The sequence below is a fragment of the Pangasianodon hypophthalmus genome, chromosome 3 (assembly GCF_027358585.1).
Source record: "Pangasianodon hypophthalmus isolate fPanHyp1 chromosome 3, fPanHyp1.pri, whole genome shotgun sequence".
Taxonomy (NCBI): Eukaryota; Metazoa; Chordata; class Actinopteri; order Siluriformes; family Pangasiidae; genus Pangasianodon; species Pangasianodon hypophthalmus.
The window spans coordinates 23,229,420-23,253,398 of NC_069712.1; the positions used below are offsets into that span (position 1 = coordinate 23,229,420).

The 23,979-nt window shown below is 37.9% G+C and overlaps 1 protein-coding gene across 2 annotated transcripts; it reads left to right on the forward strand.

The window, feature by feature from the left end:
• Positions 1-196: 196 nt before the first annotated feature.
• LOC113540824 (synapse differentiation-inducing gene protein 1) lies at positions 197-20,257 on the forward strand. 2 transcript variants are annotated; one of them, XM_026937432.3, is made up of 4 exons: positions 197-474; positions 3,450-4,114; positions 8,639-8,776; positions 16,904-20,257. In XM_026937432.3, the coding sequence occupies exons 2-4, from the start codon at positions 3,560-3,562 to the stop codon at positions 17,060-17,062; spliced, it is 852 nt and encodes a 283-aa protein (XP_026793233.2). In that variant the 5' UTR covers positions 197-474; positions 3,450-3,559; the 3' UTR covers positions 17,063-20,257. The 2 variants fall into 2 exon arrangements, with proteins under 2 accessions (XP_026793233.2, XP_026793241.2); XM_026937440.3 differs by lacking the exon at positions 197-474 and adding an exon at positions 482-597.
• Positions 20,258-23,979: the final 3,722 nt, after the last annotated feature.

Here is a 23,979-nt window from a genome sequence, read left to right on the forward strand (position 1 = left end):
ATATATATATATATATATATATATATATATATATATACATATATATATGTGTGTGTGTGTGTGTGTGTGTGCTTATACATATACATACATATGTATACATATACATATATATATATATATATATATATATATATATATATATATATATATATATATATACACACACACACACACACACACACACACAGCCCCGACACCTTGGTTGAAGCGTGTTTGAAATGCAGGAGAGTGTGTAATACGTTGAAATAAATAAATAAATAAATAAACAAGCGCGAGTGTCACCATGCAGCATCCTCTACACCGCTTCCACACGAAAGGCGCGTCCACTCCATCTGGCTGATTTTCCTCCTCTTTTCACACCTCCTACACTTTGGATGGAGGTTTTGGGTTAATCTTCTGTGCATCAGGACGGACACAAGGCACAAACATCCGCGTGCGTTTTGAACGCGGAACGGCACGCGCTCGGCTCGGAAGGTAAGCGCTTGCTTTACCAGTCAGATCACGAACTTGTACAGCACATGAATGATTGCACCAAGATGCCGCCGATGCATAACAGCCTCCTGAAGCCAGGTCGATCTGCTTTACGTGCTTCCAAAGGTTAGAGACGATTGCTTTTGCATATAGACGTTAGTTCATTCATAGCATTGGCAATTTTACGCATAACTGAATGTTGTCCAGACAGCTGGCAGGTGTAGGAACCTATTAGTAATCTTATTTCAGTTTTTCTGTCTTTCCTCCTGGAAGCTTACAGTGGAGTACCTTGGACAGCTCTCACTGCGGCCCCAACACGCCTGAGAGTCTGATCAAAATACTTAACCAAAAATACTAGAAATAAATTCCCTGTCTGCTGTTTGCATGCATCCTTTTTTAATGAATCATTTGGTGCAACTATGAATCTACCTACTAGCCTATTCATATACTTTCAAAGTAATGTACTATAGTCACAAAAACTTTCTATTCAAAAGGATTGTTGCTATTTGTATTTGTATTAACCCTTTGTAGTCTCAGCTTACTATTTAGTGATTCATTGTAAATCATATTATTCAATAACTATACTCATTTAAAAAAAAACCTTCATAAAGGGTTATTGTGATGTGTTGCTTTCCGTCAAGGTTTTATTTGGAACCTTTTCTGTTGCATAACATATAACCTTTTAGAGTTTCCCAGAGAGGGATAAACAAAACAATCTATAGGGTGCTAGACAGAACCTTTTATTCTAAGAGTGTATAGTGTTACTAAACAGAAAAAGGGATTGTAATTACGTAAGTAAGCACTGTGAGTCTGGACTCACCAAGTACACACTACGACACCAGATAAATGTTGTGTAAAGAATAATGTTAATCATTGTCAGCATAAATAGGTCACACATCAACATTTGTTTTATTAGTGATGATATACTGTAGATATTGGATTATATTAAAACACTCCAATGCGTCATGAGGTCAGAGAATAAACTGAAAGAGAGGTAGAACTACTACTAGAGATATTATTTGATGAGCGTGGGATATCTGAACACACAGTGAACAACCCTATCAAGCAACAGAAGAATAGGTTTGTTGCATTACTGTGAATAACAATACAGAGACTCTGGCATACAGTCAAAGCTGACGGAGAGCAGACCACCACATCTGACATAAGCCAGTGATTATATTAAGTACTGCAGGTGTAATATTTACAATGAAACTAAATTAAGCACTCATCCTGTTGACAAGGTCTATGTTCATGGGCGTTTAATAATTGCTAAATCCGTTGGTTTTGCTTTAAAATCGTAGTTACAGCTCACTTGTGAACATATTCACTATATGTGCTCTATACCAAAGGAATCAAATATTGTGGTCTACACAGTGAATATGTCCAGAAGCTATTAATACCATTTGGCAATTTCTAAATATAGTCCTCCTGGATGACTAGCTTTTGATAGGACAGAATTGTGGAATATTTATGCATACAATACTGAGATCCAGCCTCCATATCTTGTCTCCGTATCTTGAGCAGTAGATGCTGTCAGAGGGAATTGAACAAGCAGCAAAAGCCAGTTTCTGTTCTGTTACCACCACACAAAAATAAAATCGGCACAGCTCTTACTACTGTCTATCTTAGTAGTTAGTTCTTTTTAATGTACTTATCTTGACTATGTATACAGAATAAATGCACTGTATTTTGCTTTTTATGAGCCAACCTTGGTATTCAGGAGGCTCACTGACTCATCCTTATGATCTGCCATTAATCACATTGGTATGCTGCAAGTGGGAGATAATATGAGTATTACAGCTATTTTGAATTAGGTCTAAGAATTGGTTAAGAATTTGACACGACATGTTTGCAGTGCACTAGATGAAAAATAAGGCTTACGTGGTGTGCATTGGGGGAACAAGAGAACATCTCTTAGCCTAGAGAAAGGGTTTTCTTGCTGAACGTAGCAGAAAAGTGTGTGTATACATCCCCTGGAACAGGGTCATACAGTTTTAGATTATCCTGAGGCACAGAGAGAAGAATCGATGACTCAAGGATGTATGACAGTTTGTACAGCAGAATTCACATGAAGGGTTAGTCCACTGTTTATTGAAACACTTCAATCAAGATAAATAGTTTTAAATACCATCATATTATTTACAAAATAGATTATATAGTCAACCACACAACAGGATCCATTTTTGCATTTCAGTGTTTTTGTAATGAATCATTTAAAGAAAATGGATAAATAAAATAAAGTCATTTTCATAAATATGGGAGGCATTACAACACTGAATTGTTATCTTGTGCACTGATGTGAGGTAATACACTAACCTTATTTAACAAATACAGTTATTAGTCACTAGCATATCTATATAGCAGTATGAAAATACTGATCATGGGCAGTCCTGATTATTCAGTTATAGACAGATTCAAAGCACAACTTCTTAAATTCTTAAGAATCTCCATTATAACTAAGACAATAGATAATTTATGTTAAGCCAATAGATGTATGAATGTGTTGGATGTGAATGTGAATGTATATATATGTACATGAATGTGGATGTATGTGTTGATCCTGGGGCCTCATTTATAAAGATATAAAAGAATTGCATAAAAGAATTCTAAATGTGGATGTATGAGCGGTCCTACAGAACAATCCGATTTATAGAACTTAGACATGCATAGAAAAATATTCCTAAGTCCTTTTTATAAATATTGATTTGTATGTCACTTTTTTAATATAAAAACAAATTGGAATGTAAGAGGAAATTTGATTGTACTTACATTTTCACAAATGAGGCCCTGGGGCTTGTGGTAGCCTTGTGATAAGGAAAGACTCTTGACTTTATGTAATTTGGTAATTTGGTAATTTGGTATGTGTTTTTTGGTAACAAAAAATTTCTTAGCAATTGAATGGATCATGAATATTAAATGAAAAGCTATAATTCTAAATTCTAATTCTTATTGACCCTATTTGCTGTGTTTCTATGTAGGAGAGAAGAGGGCAATGCTTCCACCTCATGTTTCTTCTCATGGATCACTCATGAGGCAAACTAGTGGCTGGACAGGGACCGTCCTAAGCATCAGCGTTCACTAGGCCAGAATGGAAGCAGGGCTCAGAACTGCCCCTAGAGCAGAAGAGGAGAAAGATCCACTTGCTCAGAGAAAGTTGTCAACAGCAGGTGGTGGTGACCTGGGGCCTGAGTGCTGCAAATGCAACGGTCTGATCAACACCCGAAGCGTAATGGTGGAGACCAAGGAAGGACGGGTGTCAGTGTACTCGGCCCCACAGTATCAGGGCCACGTGGTGGTCAATTATTCCCCCGAGCATGCGGGTCAGGACAGAAATGGGACACGGATAAGTGGGCACCATCCGCAACTGCTCAACCCCAGTGCCTTGCCCCAGGCTCTGGACCCTTTTTATAAGCCCAACCTCATCGTGTACCCAGAAGGAGTTCTGAGAGTGTGGGGGGAGGGAAGTGACTGCTGTGAGACCACGTTCATTGAGGACATGGCTCCTGCTAACTCCGCTGCTACAGTCACTAAAGATGGGCTCATGCTCACTGAAAACAAATTCCTGGATTTATCTATGGAGGATACCAAGATTCATACACTGTCCTACGATGTGGATGATGACGATGAGTTTCAAGAGCTGGAGGTAGGATTTGGACATTTGTCATTGTTGTAATCTGCAAACTTAACGATGATAAAACTGTTTATTTATATAGCACATGACATAGCATATAACGTTTATTTACACAGCACCTTACAGTGAGTGAAAACCAATACAGATAACAAACACAAATATACACATATAGACACAAATATAAACCTAAAAAGTGGAGCAGTAGCTTACAGTTTCAGGGTGAAGACAGAGTGTGATTTAAGTAGATTCAAAACAAGTATTGACAATACTGGGAAGTGTGTGAGATTTTTGCAGTTGATTCATAAGCTTTTGCAAATAACATATTTTTTTCAGCATTTTTTTCTGCACTGTAGTAACTTGTAATTTGTCATCATTTCTTTCTCACCCCCAGTCTTGTTTCACTGGGAGCAGATTTCTTGAAACCTATCCACATGCTTGGCTATGAGCTTGTGTGTGTGTGTGTGTGTGTGTGTGTATGTGTGTGTGTGAGTGTGAGTGTGTTTGAGTATATGGAAGAAAGGGGAGGGATCTGAGTGTAGAGGCAGTCTGGACAGCCAGTTTCCTGCTGTTTCCAACCTGTCTAGGCCACCTGTTCCGAGACTGCTGCACATTCTGCAGATCTCTGTGTGGTGACAATAATGCTTGGAGAGGAAAGAGGCATCCAGATGCGCTGTGGTTTACCCAGGCTGTGATCTGTTCACTGTCACCAAATAACCTCTAAAAAACCTTGAACTGATGTTCAAAAGAGCATCACATGCAGAACCTGCTGGTATTCACACTGACATCTAATACTCACATGCAGTGTTTTGTCCTCTGCTCTCAAAGCTTTTGTAGTCATGTGCAAAATTACCATCAGTAGAAGAAAGGACTTTAATTGTACTTCAGAATGATTTTATAACAATGCCTGATGTACAATACCTTATGTCTTAAGGGGACATTGATACGCTATGGAACCTTTGTATAGTGAATCCTAACATACAAGTTAAAAATATGTAAACAAAGCAGAATAGTATTTAACTTATTGAAGTGTAATCATTCTCATAATATGTGAAAACACAACATCACTGTGAATTATTTTGTAGTGCCTGAAGTCAAATTGTATTCTTTCAAAAGCCTATTTCAAAACACATAGATTTTTTTTTTTTTTACTGAATGTTGGGCTGCATGACCCCCACTGGAATTAGTTAACATTGTTTTGAAATACTTATATAATTGATCGGCATGTGTTTAAAGGGTAATGTTGATGTCATGCTGTTCTCATTACATTCTAATGTAATTTATTAATTGACCTGGCCTACCTTTAATTCACTGCCACTGATAGCTGGGAATCTATTAATAGTAACGTACTGGTGCAGTATTGAATGGTTTATGTGTTTTCCTTACTACCACTGTACCCTAATGCAGAATGTTTTTCCAATACTTAAATAGACATGATTAGAGATGAAGGACTGATAAAGAGCCTGCTTGGTTTTTATATTAATGTAATATATTGTGACATGAACCGACTACCTATATTGACAACAATCAATTACATAAGCACAAATAAAATGTGTATATATGATTTCAGAGCACTGTTATATGGATGTATTCATCCTTATGTAGAGACATATAAATTATATTCAAATAAATTATATGCGATGCCTGGAGGTTTATCAGGGGAAAATAGGACTGCATGATTGCATATGTATACATTCTGATATTGAGCCTTTTATCTCTCATGAATACATATGAATACATAATTCACCCTCTTCTCATGTTGAGTGGGCAACAGTAATATTCATCCTTTACATATACTTTCAAGGACAGATTAATGATTTTCATAATGAAAAAAATGAAAATCTCATTATACTGTCCAACAGAAATACTCCATTATTTTACTCACTGTTTGAGTGTCTTGAATGATTTATGTAATATACTGCTCACCGTTTTCATGGACCAAGTGCTCCTGATCGCCACTCTGAACAGATTGTATTGGACTAGTCTACATAGCACTGCTACAGGTACAGGTCGCTCTCAATACTGAAAGTTCCTTACATCCTTTAAAATATTATATGGATTTAGGATGTGTTTAGATATTGTTTATAAAAATATAAATTTGAAGTTCATTTTGGCATTCACTTAATGAAGCAATTACCATTCATGGTATGCAGCCTCACTTGTGAATCTAGAGTTAATGCAATGTCATTCCTCTCCATGACACACTGCACTGAATAAGACGTGGCAGTTTGCTAGTTCTGTGTGCAGTATCATCTCAGAATATAATTTACAGTGGTTTTGAAAAAACAATGCTGGTCCAAGGCAATAAATTAATTCCTCTTTTAAGTATGCTTGGACCACATTCTACCTTACTTGCATTTACATAAATAAATATAAATGTACATATAAATATTATGTGGGTAATCCAAAAGAAGAAATCAAAAGAAGAGGTCAGTGTAAAAGATGATGGCTTATTAATTAAAACCCGATTTATTAAAATTAATACACGGTTTGTGGCAGCTTTATGTAAGTTCCAGTTACATAAACTGGTGTACATAATAAGCTGTGTGACAGGATCATTGGCCTTACACTGAACCCTAGTGTCTCAGCCTACTAATGATAATTGTGGTTTATTTAATATTTTATTATTGTCTGTTATATGCCATCTCTTCCTTTGGGCTTCAGACTGGGTGATGATTCTGTTTATGCAGATACCAAACAGTGCTTTTAAAAATATATCTAATGTAACAAGTGTAAGGCTTTTACGCACATCTGTTAAAAAAAACAAGATGGAAATTCAGTTGGTATGTACGTAAACACTGCTTGCTTTCGATTTCTTTCTCACTGATACATTTTCCTGTGTTTATGTGGGGGTTGGTGTAAAATCCCCCACGCTGTTACTGGTCTTCATTGTCTCTTCCTCTGCAACATGTTTCCATAATATTCCAAAGATTATGTTGCCATGGCACATACAGTATGGCCCAGAACTAAACAGTGTTGTATAATCGAGAGAGCAAGAGAGAGAGAGAGAGAAAGAGAGAGAGAGAGAGAGAGAGAGAATCATTGTCCACTATGTTCCTGTCTGTGAACATATGCAAAAGGACATCTTGGTACAAATTGGTGGCAAGAAAAGCATGTGGTGCAAGCTGTTTCGGCCTAGACATGGAAACGGTAAGGTGAAAGCAACAACAGCCATCTGGATTTCTCAGATAAATCACATATACACATATACTATCACTGGCACAAATACAGTTTGAGGCCTTCCTCTCTGGACAGACCAACTGGGTGCCTTATAGGACGTAGCCAAGTCTTATAAAGTAATAGTATTTCCCAGGGATCAGTGCTTGGCCCTGTAATCTTCTCATAGTACACAACCTCTCTAGGTCCGATCATCAATCACACAGCTTACCCTTCAATAGCTATGGAAATCACACTGTGTTCTACCTGTCTTTCCCTCTGGACAATGCTATGATCTTAACAAGAATTTCAGCCTGCTTCATCAACACTGCAGTCTTGATGAAAGAACGCCACCTTTAACTCAACTTCACAAAGAGCAAGCTTCTTGTTTTCTTGGCTTGCCTTCCTGCATACACTGTGAAGCAGGTGATGGTTCACAGATGGTTCAAAATGCAGTCGACTGACTGGTCTTCCATGTCATACCTCTCCTCATCTCTCTATATTGGTTCCAAGTAGGTACTTGCATTAAGATCATCTTCAGGGCTATCACTGGAACAGCGCCTACCCACTTGTAGTCACCCATACAACTCAGTGTTCCATGATCTGTGGCTGAACATCATCTGGAATTATGTTCATTGCATGGCTTATTGTCTCATTCTTTGTAAAACACTTCTTATACATGTTCCTCAGTGATTGAATGAGCTCCCTACCATGCTGGTCTTGCAGGATCTCTTGCAATCCTCAATAGTATTAATGTTGTCTGTCACAAGATTTTTGCTTGAATTACTCTTGCCTCATGTTTAAGTTGCTTAGGATAAAGTGTTTGCCAAACAAATAAATGTAAATGATTAGAGGGATGTAACTTTAGTATCATTCCTGAGTGTCTTCGGAATGGACAACCACCATTCAAGATATTATATGACAGGCATCTTCAAAAGTAGATTACATTTCTATTCTAAAATAGATTATCTTTCCCTTTAATTAGAGCCATAATTTCCAATGTCACACTCAATGGTTATTTGAACAGCCAGTTATTCTATTGTTTGGGAGGTGCAATATGGCAAATTTAAATATGATATACTTTAGGGAATAACGCAGATGTTTCTACAGCACAGCTGAATAAACAGTTATTGGAATGTGCTAAATGTGCTGTGCTAAATGTGCATCTGAAAAGTAGTGACAGTGGTTTCACGTCAGTGTCAACTCATCAGACTTAGAAATAGAAGATATTAGAGAAATCAAATATTAGCCAATAGGCTGATGTTTTCTTTGGCTTGGAAAGAAAACAAGATTGTAAAGAATTCAAATAAAGTAGAATAACCTGCCCTCGATTAGATGTCTACTCTGTTTAGCATTCCTTGTGTCTTTGTGTACTTTCTGCAGAGTGAATACTCAAGTGACTCAGAGAGTGAGGACAACTTCCTGATGATGCCCCCTCGAGACCACCTGGGCCTCAGCGTCTTTTCAATGCTGTGCTGCTTCTGGCCCCTGGGCATCGCCGCCTTCTACCTGTCTCATGAGGTAAAGATCTCTCAACACCTGCTCCTCATAGCACAGAGATAGCACAGAGATATCAAAACTCATTACTGTTTATTGACATTGAAGATTATTGGGGCAAAGATGAAATCCTTAATGAGCCTTATATATATATATATATATATATATATATATATATATATATATATATATATATATGTGTGTGTGTGTGTGTGTGTGTGTGTGTGTGTGTGTATAATGCATGTCTAATTTACAACTGATTTACAACTGTAAAACCAACTACACCAATACAAGATAAGGATTCATGGGTACATTTTCCTGTCCAACAAAGGTGACTTCTTCTTACTGCACCATTAAGTGGGTTTTTAGTCCTCTGTGATGTACACTCTGGAGTACAGCACAAAGGAAAAGGAGAAGTGGCACTTGTGGTTCCAAGAGAATGCATCTCACATCTTTATTTTATTGTTCAAATAGTGCTGCTCTTTTTAACACAGATAAATTATGAATAGAGTGTTAGTGAAACCTAGTGAAAGAAAACTACTACTTTGTACTTCTTTGTTTGCATTTGAGACAGGTCATTATGTTTGCATTGGGAAAAATTGCCCTGACTTCTTATTTAAATGCTGACTTTAAAAACAGTAAGCATCTCAGCAGCATCTAACTTGCTCTCATCAAATCACGACTCAACACCTTCAGCTCCCTAATTCTCCATATGGAAGAAAAAAAAAGTTTACTCAGCCTGGTCCTAGCTACTAAGCCCACGCCAAAATCAATTCCCTTAAACCCCCTATGAATCCTCTGAGCTTATCTCACACCCCGGAATGGAAAGAGAACAGGTTCTCTGAAATATTTTGGAAGCCAACATATTTCTGCAAAGCAGTGTACCATAGTATGTGAACAATTTATTTGTATACCTGAAATTTTGGATTACCACAGAAGAGCAATAAAAATATCATTTGATACCTGCTTTTATGTCTAGTGGACATGACATAAGACTACATTTAAAATCCCAGAATTGCTGTACTGCTCACATTACACAACACTTATTGCTTGCAGGCTGTTGTTTTCTCAGCGTAGCAGTGTGCACACTAAACAGTCAAGTGCAGAGGAGGCTCCCACATGCACTGCATGATCTTTCACATGCAGAGATCCCTGACAAACAGATCCTGAAAATAAAATTGTCACACAAAAATAAATGCAATAGATAATCAAAAATAAGCAGGAGAGATTGGGGATGTATCCTCCATTTCCTGGTTACACAGACCGGAAGAGTCATTGATGGTGTTCTAGTTTATTACTGATCATTTCAATCATTCTGGAAAAATATCAGGGTGTATACAGTATACCTGCTTGAAAACTAAATAACTTGCATTGCAGCATTGCAGCACTGCTCACACTTAACTGTGGAACATGTTTGGATCCTGATTAGTTTCAGAAATAGGTGGCAGCCTGGGAAAACCTGTCCCCTGTCACTGAACTGTAAAACCAGCCAAAATGAAGAAAAATCAGGTGTTTTGTATTTCTGCCAATAAAATACTTTGACAAGAAAACAAATTTCCCCAAAATGATTTGGAAATGTTTTTATTTGGGTTACTTTCTAACCTTGCCTTAGTTGTTTGCCAGCAAAGATCATACTGGTTTAGGAATCATTTTAACAAACATGGCAGTAAGAACAGAATGCATAAGGATGTCTAAAACCTTGCTAGCTAAGTGTGCTTTGCTCACACAATGAATGTCAGGCTCTGAGCAAGTTGTCGAATAGCTACATGGCATACCAAAATGTACATAAGCCTAATCAATTCAGTTCGTAATCAGATACCGTCTGTTGAAATGTCCGTGATACACACAGATGTACAGGTTACAGCGCACAAAGCTTTAAAATGTTTAAATGACCTAAGACATAAACAAATTTACATAAAACAAAATTATCCAGCAGACAGACAGACCTGAATGAATTAATCAGTTTCCCTACCAATTAGCATGAACAAAGGTCAGTCAACTGAAATGACAATGATGAGGCTTGTGTTTAAATGCCGTAGATGGCTTTTACCTCAGGTGATGAGATGTAGATGATGCTGATAATCAAGAAAGATAACTAATTTCCCACACTGGCAGTAATGTTTTCCATAGGTAGATTAGGTAGAGGTATGTGGGGCATTTGCTTACCTGTCATCTCAGGTTGATATTAAATCAGGTTAAGATCATTCCAACTGACATAATATAGTGATGAACAGTTTATAGTGTAAAAGTATTGATTTTTACTAAGCTACAAATGTCTGCCTTTTTAAAATAAGGGAAAATATTATTAAACTTTAAATGACTGCTGGATAGGCAGAACGTCTGTTGCTTTTAAACAATTAGAATTGAACCATTAAATGCAATTTACTCTCTTTTTACTTCTAGGGATAACCAGACTTTACAATGCTATAACTTTACTTGTGATTTCATTTCAATTTCAGGTTCTGAAAACTACATACGTCAAAATTGCACCATATGAAGGTTTTTCCCAGGCTGCTAGACATAAATCACTTATAGTCACACAGACTTTTTTGCAGCACTTTTCAAAACTTTAGGGCAATATGTCTTACAAAGAGTCAGCTAGATATTTCATTTGAACAGCTTGTTCCTGTTTATAACAGGTTCTGCTCAGAATATCAACAAGATTCCTCCATAACAACCTGATTTTCTTTTTTAATTGTGTATGTTACAGCCTCATTTTTATAGATGTGCACATTTATAGAGATTTATGAAAAAAATAACATCAAACAAATTCTCAAATTCTCAGTTACGGAGAAAGAGGCCTTGGAAATGCTATTTCTTCATATGTATATATGAACTGCAGCAATCTGTTTTTGCTAATCCTCTGTGCATAATCTGATTTACTGGTTTTAGAGCATGCTCTATGAGTAAACTCTTTATGTAATATTTTGGCTTGGGAATGTGCAAGAGTGGGCTTCGTAAGGCGTGAGCTGTGAAAAATACCTTCCATGGACATTGAATGGATGCATTAAAAACAAAGCAGTTCACACTTTACATGTATATACATAGAGCCGTGGGTGTTCTCACACTTATTTGTTCAGGAGAGATTTACACTGGCCTATTTCATTACTTTATATAGATCATTATAACATTTAAAATAATGTCAACACCAATAATCATCATGTAATATTATTTTGTGTGATGTACTTCATTCACTCTTTCATCTTCAGTAACTTTTTTATTAGGCTTGCGGTTAGGCGGTTAGGTGGATCCTTAGAACACGGAGCATGAGGAATACATTCAGGATGGGACTCCAATCCATCACTGGGCTCCATGCACATGCAATCACATACTCATTCAGACCTAGGGGAAATTTATAATAGCCAATCCACCTACTGGCATATTTTATTGGAGGTGGAAGGAAACCAGAGAACCTGGATGGAACCCCAGGGACATAGGCAGAACATTCAAAACTCCATGCAGACAGTAACCTAAGCTCAGGATTGATAAATCTTTAAACCGCGAACCCTAGAACTGTGAGGTGACAACACTACCAACTATTCCACCATGAAGCATGTACTTTATGCTTTGTAATAATATACCATGTATGTAATAATATATCCAGCTCCTCCTCATATTCAGTGTTAGAGATACACTAAACCTACTGCTTCATCTTTGGAGCATGTTTTCTCCCTTATATTATCATTCATCTTTGCCTTGTATCTCCACTACTGAGCCATTGTTAATCAGGTTTGCTTTGATTTAGTGTTAATCTGGCATACTTAAAGTAAAACAGTAATTACAAGAGTTCCTCATCTGGCCAGAACAATAGAATTGTTAATCTTATTTGCATAGTAAGTGCCTACTTATTCCTCAAGGAACAGAAATTCAAGAATATTTTCTGTATGAACCCAGCTTCATTTGCTGTTATTGTTCAAGGCTGGTAAGAAAAGAATTTTTAAATCTGCCATCTGTAGGCTATTCATATTAAAGTTTCATAATAAAGCCCACAATACCTGTCTGATTTAAGACAGGCATTAGTGTATAGTGAAGAGACAAACCAATCCCTTAAAACACTATGCATCTCACCTTACCAGTGCATACACCACAGGCTACAGGTTTGGGAGTAACAGTTACTCTGCAAAAATATTAAGGAGAACTGTATTTTTTCAAGAGTAAATATGCAGTGAAATGTAAACAGAAATGATGTACAACTGATTCTCAGTCAGTTGTACAGTCTCCTGCTTTACCTTTAATGTCTGCCTTGCATATTATAGGAAGCTGGTGTGTTGCTGTTATTGCATTTCAGGCCATTATAAGTTCTTAATGTCTTTTATTGACTGGTCGGACCCACAGGTGGTGAGAGATCCGGTGACTGTTGAGAACCTGTATATGTGTTACATATACTATATGGCCAAAAGTTAGTGGGCACATGACCTTCCAAAAGATATGTGGGTCTTCGCTAAACTGTTGCCACAATGTTGGAAGCACACAATTGTACAGAATGTCTTTGTATGCTACGGCATTACAATTTCCCTTCACTGACTCTAAGAGACCTAGTCCAGACATGTACCAGCATGACACTGAGGTCCATGAAGACATGATTTGCCAAGGAAGGAGTGGAAGAACTCGAGTGGTCTGCACAGAGCCCTGACCTCAACCCCACTGAGCACCTTTGGGATGAATCGGAATGCCGCCTCCATGTTAGACCTCCTCGCCTGACATGGCACCAATGCACTAATGCTCTTGTGGCTAAATGGGCAAATCCCCAGTCACGCTACAAAATCTAATGGAAAGCCTTCCCAGAAGAGTGGAGGTTATTATAACAGCAAAAGGCGGACTAAATCTGGAATGGGATGTTCAGCAAGGACATATAGGTGATCAGGTGTCCACAAACTTTTGGCCATATATTGTTGATACTATAAGTAGTACTATATTAACACCTAAATCACTACTATTAACTTCTAATGATTACTGGAATCATCATCATTAATAAATCTCCAGGGGATATATAGCACTTTAGAACATAATGAACTACCCAACCCGTAGTTTATTATTATTGCTGAGTAATTACCCTTTATTCATTAATAGTTAATAATAGTGACTTGGCTGTTAATTTAGTACTACTAATTTATTTCTGCTTCATTACCTGGGTTATTGAACAGTATTGAAGTATTACTCTTACCTATTAGTTTCACTGTTGTTTCTGAATAATTTATAGCAGTTAATGAATAATATGCTTAATATGCTAAACATGCTAAGCAATTTTTGAAGCAGTGAATCACAGTGAGAAGAACAGAACCCAATTGTGATGCTGTGTGTGTGTGTGAAAATGTGTTAGCGCACTTATGTGTAAAAACACTTATGATAACATTATGCTTGGTTTTTTAGTAATGTATTACCTTGACACTGACTATTTTTTTTTTATTCCCCTTTATATATTGCAAGCATTTTGAAAAGTGAATGGATAATACACTGTTGCACTGTTTGCACAAAATCATGAGCAATTGATTAAGGCCTACAATGTTTATAAAAGTCCAACAGGATACAAATGAACAATGTAAGATGTAATTCTACAGTGTAGGAGGTAATTCAGCACTGGCATTTCATCCCACAGCATTCCAGTAAGAACATATGAATGACGAGAAAAAGTCAACCCATACTATAAGAAAAGAACTTACAGTTACTATTACAGAAAAGAACTGCCATTTTTTTTCTCTTCACAAAGACAACAAAGTCCTTTTACAAAACAGGATATCAGTATAAGCAGACATAATGGGACATACATTGATTTCTCCTGCCTACACTGGTCAGGAACAGAAGACGCCTGTGAAACCAGCATGTGATGGTCCCTAAGTACAGCATTGTATGTTGTATACTGTATATGTAGCATTTCTATGCCTGTATTGCCTGATGCAATATGCCTAGGGGAAAAAATGGATGACAGAGCAGGACATAACAACTAGTTGGTTTGTTCCTGTTGTTCAAGACCTAATATTTATGCCCTGACAGAAAACATATATGCATATGATAGGTTTACACTGCAGGCCTGGTATAAAGGTTTGCACTGTATCCCAGCAAGGCTTCTGCATTGATCACAGGCTTGTTTTTCAAAGTGTCATGATGATATGATGTGTTTTAGTAGATTAAATTTTTAATTACAGAACAAAAAAGCTGTCCCAAATCAGATTCAGTATATGTCAAAAATGAAGATACATAAATCTAACAAGGATTAGGCTCTGTTATCACAAGATATTTTTTTGCAATCCAGGTTTTTATAGAGATTTGTGAGTTGAAGTTAACAACAGAAGACATCTCACAGAATACAGTGTGACAAGACATTTAAAAACTGGGTTTGTTCAAAGGAGAAGAAACCTATTAGTGCAAATTATACTTGAAACAAGTGATGGTAAAACGTAAGCATAAAATAACATGCACACAGGGCCCACTATTCCCTCGTGCTCTGCAACCTCTCAAATTCCCATGCCCTAAATTATTCTATGCTCTGGAGAGAGTGAAATGGATTGCATTTTTGTAATTCAGCAGTTGCAAAGGGTTAGAGCCTAAAATCATCTCCCCAAACCTGAGACACTCCCCTCGCACTCATTTGGGATTTCAGTGTGTGGCACAACAGCTGGAGTGACACAGAGATCTTGCAGAAGAAACTATAGTTAAAAGATCATGCAAAAGCGCAGCAGCAGTTACAGTAAATGTTATACTTTAATCACTTTTACTGATTGTCATCTTGCTTGTGAACTCAGCAGGTAGACGTTTCCTCTCCAGCCTGTGTTTGCACTTAGGGCCCAATGGATTTTGCAGTGCTGTCTGCTGTGCTGATGTCCTGCTGTTATCTCATGGGACGTACAAAAAGAACACATAAATATTTCAGCAGCGCTGCCACTGACCATTTTCACACCCACACACACGTTTGGATAAAGCTTTTGAGAGGATGATTAATTAGTGTTTTATGGGGGTATACTATGGATTATTTTTACGAACGTGGACTGCTGGTTCCTTTTTTCCGCACTTCCTCCTTTTACCTCTGCATTTCAAAGGCCTTTCACTGACTCACTCTACTTTCTAGTTCTCACCCTGCACTAAGCAGAGAGAAACTGGGGCTCCCATGAGAGGAAGAATGTGTGTGTGTGTGTGTGTGAGAGCGAGAGAGAGAGAAACAAAGAGAGAGCCTGTGTGTGTACTTTAAAACTCATTTATTAAGCAAAAGAGAAATTCTCCAGTGCTCTAAATCTATTCCAAATTACCCTGCATGCTGTTTCATTCTCCTTGGCCTGCCTAGTTTCTGACAGGTGCTCCTGCTGAAATAAGAACAGGGAAGAGCGAAGAAGAAAGGGATAGAGATTATAAAACTCATAATACGTTAAATGGGACCAATATTTACTGAGAACTTGATTAACTTAACATACAGAGGTAGCTAATTGTAGCTGAAAGGTGTGGAGATAAAACTTATAGGAGGAAAAATTGTAATCCTCTTCCTTGACCCACAGATCATCCTGATTGGCGATGCATGCTTGCAGTAATCCTCTTTTGTCTTTTGATGCAGCTAGGTTGGCTTTTCCTAATATGATTGGCTGTTAGATTAGACGTTAGGTCTGACAATTAACATTACCAAGCTATGTTTAGTGTGTTGCTGCTTGCTTTGATGGCTGCATGCTCAGGCAATGATGTAAGCCCAAAGGCTAGAGGCAGACAGCCTGGGTTTTCTCTCGCCATTATGCTGTAGATCAAATGAATAGAAAAAGAAATAATTTAAGAGGTTATAAAGAAACATCTGCCATATAGGAGGAGAAGAACAACTCAGTCGAGCATTGAGATATAAATGAATTCATCAAAAAAAAAATTGTGTCCTAAATCTTGACAAGATTTCCTGAACTTCAAAGGCTTGGGTGCCCTCAGGAGAGAAGTGAATCATGGCACTCAAATTATTTATGCAACCACTCTGAATTAGAACCCCCTGTCAGTCAGCTGCTGGAGAGGAGCCAATTAATAATTTCTACTCACTGTTTACTCTCCCTTTCACCACACCCTCATCATCATCCCATTTTTCCATTTTTACTCTCATCATGTTCTCTGCTGATTATTCTCAATCTATTCTACTGTGGCATTTACTGAAGCATTTCTCTTTGCCTCTGTATATCTCTCCTTCTCCACCAGACTAACAAAGCAGTAAATAAAGGGGACTTTCACCATGCCAGCTCCAGCTCCAGACGTGCTCTCTTCCTAGCTGTGCTGTCCATCACCATTGGTACCGGCATCTACGTTGGCGTAGCAGTGGCTCTTATTGCATACCTTTCCAAGAACAACCACTTGTAGCCTTGCATTGCCTCCCATCTTGCCACTGACTGTCAGTGTGGATTTACTGTAAGGGCCACTTAAGGGTATTGCACTGAGTAATGATCTACATACTCTACAGCACTTTTATGAATCACATGGAATTACAGAGTGGATCCTCATTAGTAAACATTGTGACATTGTAAATCATGGCATTCCTTTTTTCGTATTCACTGTTTATCACAGTGGCAATTGTGTTCAGATACTGTAGTAATAGACTTTAATACCTGTTTACAAGGCTACAACATCAGTATGCTTTGATTATCCACAGTATTTATTGTGCCAATCTAGTCTTTTGAGCCTTTAGTGTAGTCTTGTTTTCTTCTAGATGATGGTAAAGTATGAAAAACACAATCTATCTGAAGTGCCACAGTGCTTTGAAGCCTTCTTATAAAGAGCTACAATATTATAAGGACCACAAGAAGGGGCTTATTCAACACTCAAGGGTAAGATGGACGCAAAGCCATATAGATGGGCTGCAGGACTCTGAATGTGGACTTTCCTGGTCTAGCAGTAACATTCTGCTCTGAGAGAGCTGTAAATATTTATAAATAATTTTTTGTGAGATAAGACTGAACATCAAAACCAGGTCGTAGTCTTTCAGTTTCTACATGCCAAATTATGATGGTGTACATGCTTACACTCTGTTATGGATTTTCACCATGTGGGAGATTTTAACCACCGCTGAACTGCAACCTCTTGCCAATTAAATGTAGTATTTTCATTCAAATCTAGTGTTTATTTATGTAATCTATGTGATTATACTTGATTGTGCCCTGCTCAATGGATTCTTGACCTGCACCACATGCTCAAGCAAACAAATGTATTTCACTGTCTTTCCCTACCCAGTGCTCAGGGCACCACAGATTGTCCAAATGCTCTCTCCCAAATCCTAACACATCTGAACCATGTTTTCAGTGGTCAAATTTTGTCACTGATGATATTTTGTCACTCTATAGGCATGATCATCTGATGGATCTTGTATGTCACCACTGAATCTTAATACATAGATGTTTGATTTGGCAACTAGTTATTCAAAGCTATATAACCTTAAGTATTCAAAAAAAAGAAAAAGAAAAAAGAAAACTCCAAACGTCTCTTAAACATGGTATGGTGGGAGATGGAACAGAACAAAAGTGTGTATACGCCTGGAGGACTGGGTTTGTAAATACTGCCTTACACCAAGAATAAGGGTATATGTATACATATTTGTGAGAGTTACTAAAAGCACCCTACATGCACAGCAAAATATACCTCTCCCTTATCAGCTGTAACTGCTCCACACACCTTCTTTATACAAACAAGTTTCTCTTAATACAAATCAGTATTATATACAAGTCAGTAAATATAGCCAGCAAAATATTTTAGTATTTTTGCAAGAAGTATGTGAATCCATTTAACATATCCTTTTCCATAAGTTATCCACTATAGGTTATGACAAATATACATTTTAGCTGTGTCTCACAAGTCACTTCAACAGGAGGTTGCATCATCCTAATCTAACCCGATTATGGGAAGAATAAAAGTAAGTTATCTCATTCTTCTTTTTATGTATTTTCAATGATATTGTGATATTGACTGGCAAGGTCAAGCACTTTCAAGTAAAACCATGTTGCCCAAATTATAGACTGAGAGTAATTCTTTAATTATTTAATCAGCGATTCAGTGGAAAGGCCTTTATGTCCTCATGCCATTAGTATGAATGCTAGGTACATATATTGTGTGTATTTGGAAATTCTATGTTACTTATTTAAGAGCAAAATGCAGCCAACTGAAATAAAAAAAACAAAAAAAAAAAACTTTGTAAAGAAAACAAGATTGCTGCCTGAGGTTGCCTCTGCCACTGAGTGGAGGAGATTCTCATTACAGGGTCAAATTCACAGAAATAGTTTTTCTTCAACAGCTTCTTTCATGTCTGAAGTACATTTTAAGGGTATTTCTAGCACACAAATTAGTAACAAGAAGGACTAGACTTGCTGGTGGTGGAAGCATCCCTATCGACACTATAGGGCATCGAGTTTGATTTGTTTGAATGGGTAAATGAATGTTGTCTTAGCTTCAATGTTGAGAAATGATAAAAATAAAGTTTAATGGTTAAGAGCTACAATAACTAAAGGGCACCCTAGTAATGCAATCATGCTTATATAAAGCATATGCTGCTTTCATTGCCTCCAGAAGGGTTAAGCAGGATTCTTTGAAAAAGTACTGAATCCACTGCCCTAAATGAGTTTAGTAAACACATAAAAGATATAAAATATGGCATTTTCAGAATACAGTTAGGATACATTTTTAAAGGGCAAATGTGAAACATTGAAATCACACTGTTCTGTTTTATTGATGACGGTTCTGGGAGGGGACCAGTGGAACTAATATTATCTTTATTTGAAATGTTTTCTCCTACAAAATAATTGGTAAATGTGTCCTGAATAGTACCTTTAAAATATTTCATGCAGTGAATACAAATATTTCACTACTGTATTCTGAATTAGTACTACTGTAACTGTGCTTTCCATTACAGCCCAACCCTGGCCATCAGTAGTCTTTAAGTCCCAGTCAGTCTTCAGTGCTTTGTCACAAATATATCATAATTGATTTGCTAGAGAAAGAAATGTCCACTCCACCTTATGGAATAGGAGATTATTGCCAAGGTATTCAGTTCAATTAAATTCAGGTTTATTGTCTTCTCAGTGTAAAGGGTAACACTATAGTGTCACAAGCAGTGATAGATACCAAAGAGACCTTGAAGAAATCTACAATAAATGTGACTTAGAAATGAAGTCTCACCAGACTATAATTGTCACTTATTTCCCCCTCGCCTCTCAGCGTGCATAGCTCTTCCGTATTGCCTCGTGTTTGTTTAAGTTGCCACGTGTGTTTTTGTTTTGGTTCATGTCTTGTCTCCTCCCTTGGTTGTCTCCCTAATGTGTCTTGATTACTCTCATCTGTGTTCAGTTTGCCCTTGATTAGTTTGTGTATTTATAGTCCTTGTGTCTCCTTGTTCGTGGCGGAGTATACGCTCTGTGTCATTTAGTACCAAGCCATTGACTATTTATTGTCTTTCTGGTTTTGCTCTTGCCTAGTGTTGTTGCTTGTTCATTGCCTGACTGTTTCCTGAATCTTACTCTGCCTATGGATTACGTTTTTGTTTTGTTTGCTACTATTAAATAAAACCATTGAATCCTCAACTGAATCCTGACAATAATAACAAATACCGATACACATGCTTACATCAGGAGTAAAGACTAATCCTACATGTGCACTTTTAAGCTGGGAAAAAATAAATACATCCAGTCCTATTAGAGGTCATCTCAGCTTACACTATCAGCATCACAGGTAGGGTGAATGACTAACCACTTGGACACAATATGCATATTTCATAGCAGGGGGAACAGCCTGCTTGCTGCTCTCAACTGATTTATGGCCTACATTTGCCAGAGGAAATAAGTGAGATGACAATAGCTGTTTTGCGAAGCTGTTTTGGGGCAATGGGATGAGGACCCTGAGGAGAAAGATCAGATAAGGCTGCGGTTGTTCTTTAATTAAGGAAATTGTCATTCAACCTAAGCAGGATACTAATCTTGAGGTAATTAGGAAAGCTGTTATTGGTCTGTTGAGTGAGTGGGTGATATACACATAGATTTGGCTTATTTCAAGCAAAAATCATGAAAAACTTCCATTCATCATGGTTTGAGACATTAAACATTGTTTTAAAGATTGAAACAAACCCAGACAAGAGAAGAGCAAAGAAAAAGAAAATATCAGAAAAGCTATGTCTAAAACATTTGAGTTACAAGTAACACCTTGCATGTGTGAAGGTTGGATTCCTCATGTGCTTTAGAAAGCCCTGGTGGCCTGCCATGGTCCCAAGACCAGACAGAATTCATGTTTCCTACACAACAGACTCCCTAGGATACAATTAACACATACAGTGTTTACAGACTTCCAGTCAGATAAAAATAAATTGTGATTTCACCCCTGCATGGATGAGGACTATAAATCTTGCTGCAGCCCTACACCTGCCAGTGTAAATGGGTAAACTTATCACTCCTGCTTCATCAAGCTGTACTGCTAGCTAGTTTTCTCACTGGCCACTTCATTAAGAATGCTATACTAATTCTGCTTTTGAGGTGATCTTTAATTCCCCGCATACAAAAAGAGAAAAGCAAAAACTACAAGCCACAGAAAACGCCCCCCAACTTGTAATTTCAACTCGTCAACTTGGGGTAGTCTTCTTAACTACCAGTTCCCTCCTTGTTTACAGAGTGATGTCAAATCAACACGGCCATGCACACTGTGAGCAAGGTAAAGGTAAATATAAGGTAAATATACAGACACAGTTCTTGGTTAAATCTATAACATTGTCTTGCCAAGACATGCAAGGCACCACAAATGCAGCATAATACTCGGAAGGACCCTCCCCCATAAAATTCAGGGGAGGGTGCCCTGTGGCATTCAGGAGGGGAAATGCTCATAGGATGAGTAAATTGTGGCCATAAAGGGATGCTTTGGTATTCAAACCATGCTCAATTGGTATTAAGCTGCTTAGTGTGTGCCACACACCATTCCTCACACTGCTACACCACCCCCACCAGCCTGAACTGTTGACACAAAGCAGGTTGTGTCCATGGATTCATACTGTTCACACAAAATTCATCTGCATATCGCAGCTGAAATCAAGATTCAGACGAGACAACGTTTTTCCAATCTTCAACTGTCCAATTTCATGTGCCCACTGCAGCATTAAATCTGCAGAACTGCTGCTCACTAGATGTTTTTTGTTATTAGTACCTGTGTAAATTCTAGAGACTGTTGTGTGTGAAAATCCCAGGAGATCAATATTTGAACCAGCCCACCTGGCAGCAACAATCATTCCCCATTATGATGTGTTTGATGTGAACATTATCTCAAGCTCTTGACCTGTATCTGCATGATTTTACACATTACACTGCTGCCACATAATTGGATAATTGCATAAATGAGCAGGTGTACAGTTTTACTGCAGCTTTACCATTGTTTATTGCTCCTTGTCCAGTTTATTAGGAACATCTGCACACTCACGCAATTATCTAATCAGCCAATATGTGGCAGCAGTGCAATGCAAAAAACAAAACAAAACATGCAGATACAGGTCAAGAACTTCAGGGTAATGTTCACATCAAACATCAGAATGAAGAAAAAGTGTGATCTCTGTGGCTTTGATCATTGCATGGCTGCTGGTACCAGATGGGTTGGTTTGAGTATTTCATAAACTGCTGATCTCCTGGGAATTTCACACAGAGTGGTGCAAAAAACAAAAAATGTCCTGTGAATGACAGTTCTGTGCATGTAAACACCTTGTTATGAGAGGTCAGAGGAAAATGCCCAGATTGCTTCGAGCTGCCAGGAAGGATACAGTAACTCAAATAATCACTCTTTACAACCGCGGTGAGCAGAAAAGCATCTCAGCATGCACAGAACATCGAACCTGAGGTGGATGGGTTACAACAGCAGAAGCCCTATGTCTGACGCGAACATTACCTGAAGCTCTTGACCTGTATCTGCATGATTTTTTGCATTACACTGCTGCCACACAATTGGCTGATTAGATAACTGCATGTGCAATTGTACAGGTCTTCCTAATAAGGTGGACAGTGAGTGAGTGTGTGTGTGTGTGTGTGTGTGTATGTGTACTATATACAGTCAGGTCTGGAAGTATTTGGACAATGACAGAGTTTTTGTGATTTTGCATTTATACACCACCACAATGGATTTGAAATAAAATAATCAAGATGTGACTGAAGTGTAGACTTTCAGCTTTATTTTAAGAGGTTCCACAAAAATATGGCATTTACCATTTAGGAATTACAGCCAGTTTAAGCAAAGTACTTCCATTTTCAGGGGCTCAAAGATATTTGGGCAATTGACTGACAAGAAGTTAATTGACCAGGTGCAGTCCATACTCTCGTTACTTCAAGACAAATGAAGCAGATAAAAGGTCTGTAGTTGATATCAGGTATTGAGTTGGCATTTGGCAGCTGTTCGACTGGAGCTACCAATATGAAGTCCAAGGAGATCTCAATGCAACTGAACGAGGCCATCATTAGGCTGAAAAAAAACAACATAAATCTATAAGAGAGATAGCAAACACCTTAGGTGTGGCCAAATCAACAGCTGGGTACATTCTTAAAAAGAAAGAAAGCACTGGTGAGCTCAACAACATCAAAAGGCATGGCAGACCACGGAAGACAACTAAAGTGGATGATGGAAAAACCCCTTCACAACATCAACAGAAGTCAAGAATACTCTGAAGAAGGTAGGCGTATCATTGTCAAAATCTACGATCAAGAGACGCCTTCATGAATGTAAATATAGACGGTTTACAAGGTGCAAACCACTGGTAACATTCAAGAACAGGAAAGCCAGATTAGACTTTGCCAGAAAACATCTAAAATAGCCTCCCATGTTCTGGAATAAGATTCTTTGGACTGATGAAACCAAGATTAACTTGTACCAGAATGATGGGAAGAGAACAGTATGGTGAAAGAAAGGAACAGTTCATGATCCAAAGTATACCACCTCATGTGTCAAACATGGTGGAGGCATGTATGGGCCATATATGGCTGCCAGTGGAACGGGTTCACTGGTGTTTATTGATGATGTGACTGCTGACAGAAGTAGCGAGATGAATTCTGAGGTGTATAGGGCTATACTTTCTGCTCACATTCAGCCAAACGCTACAAAACTGATAGGACGCCGCTTCACAGTGCAGGTGGATAATGACACTAAACATATTGCGAAAGCAACTCAAGACTTTTTGAAGGCAAAGAAATGGAATATACTTCAATGGCCAAGTCAGTCACCTGATCTCAACCCAATAGAGCATGCTTTTCACTTACTGAAAACAAGACGGAAGGCAGAAA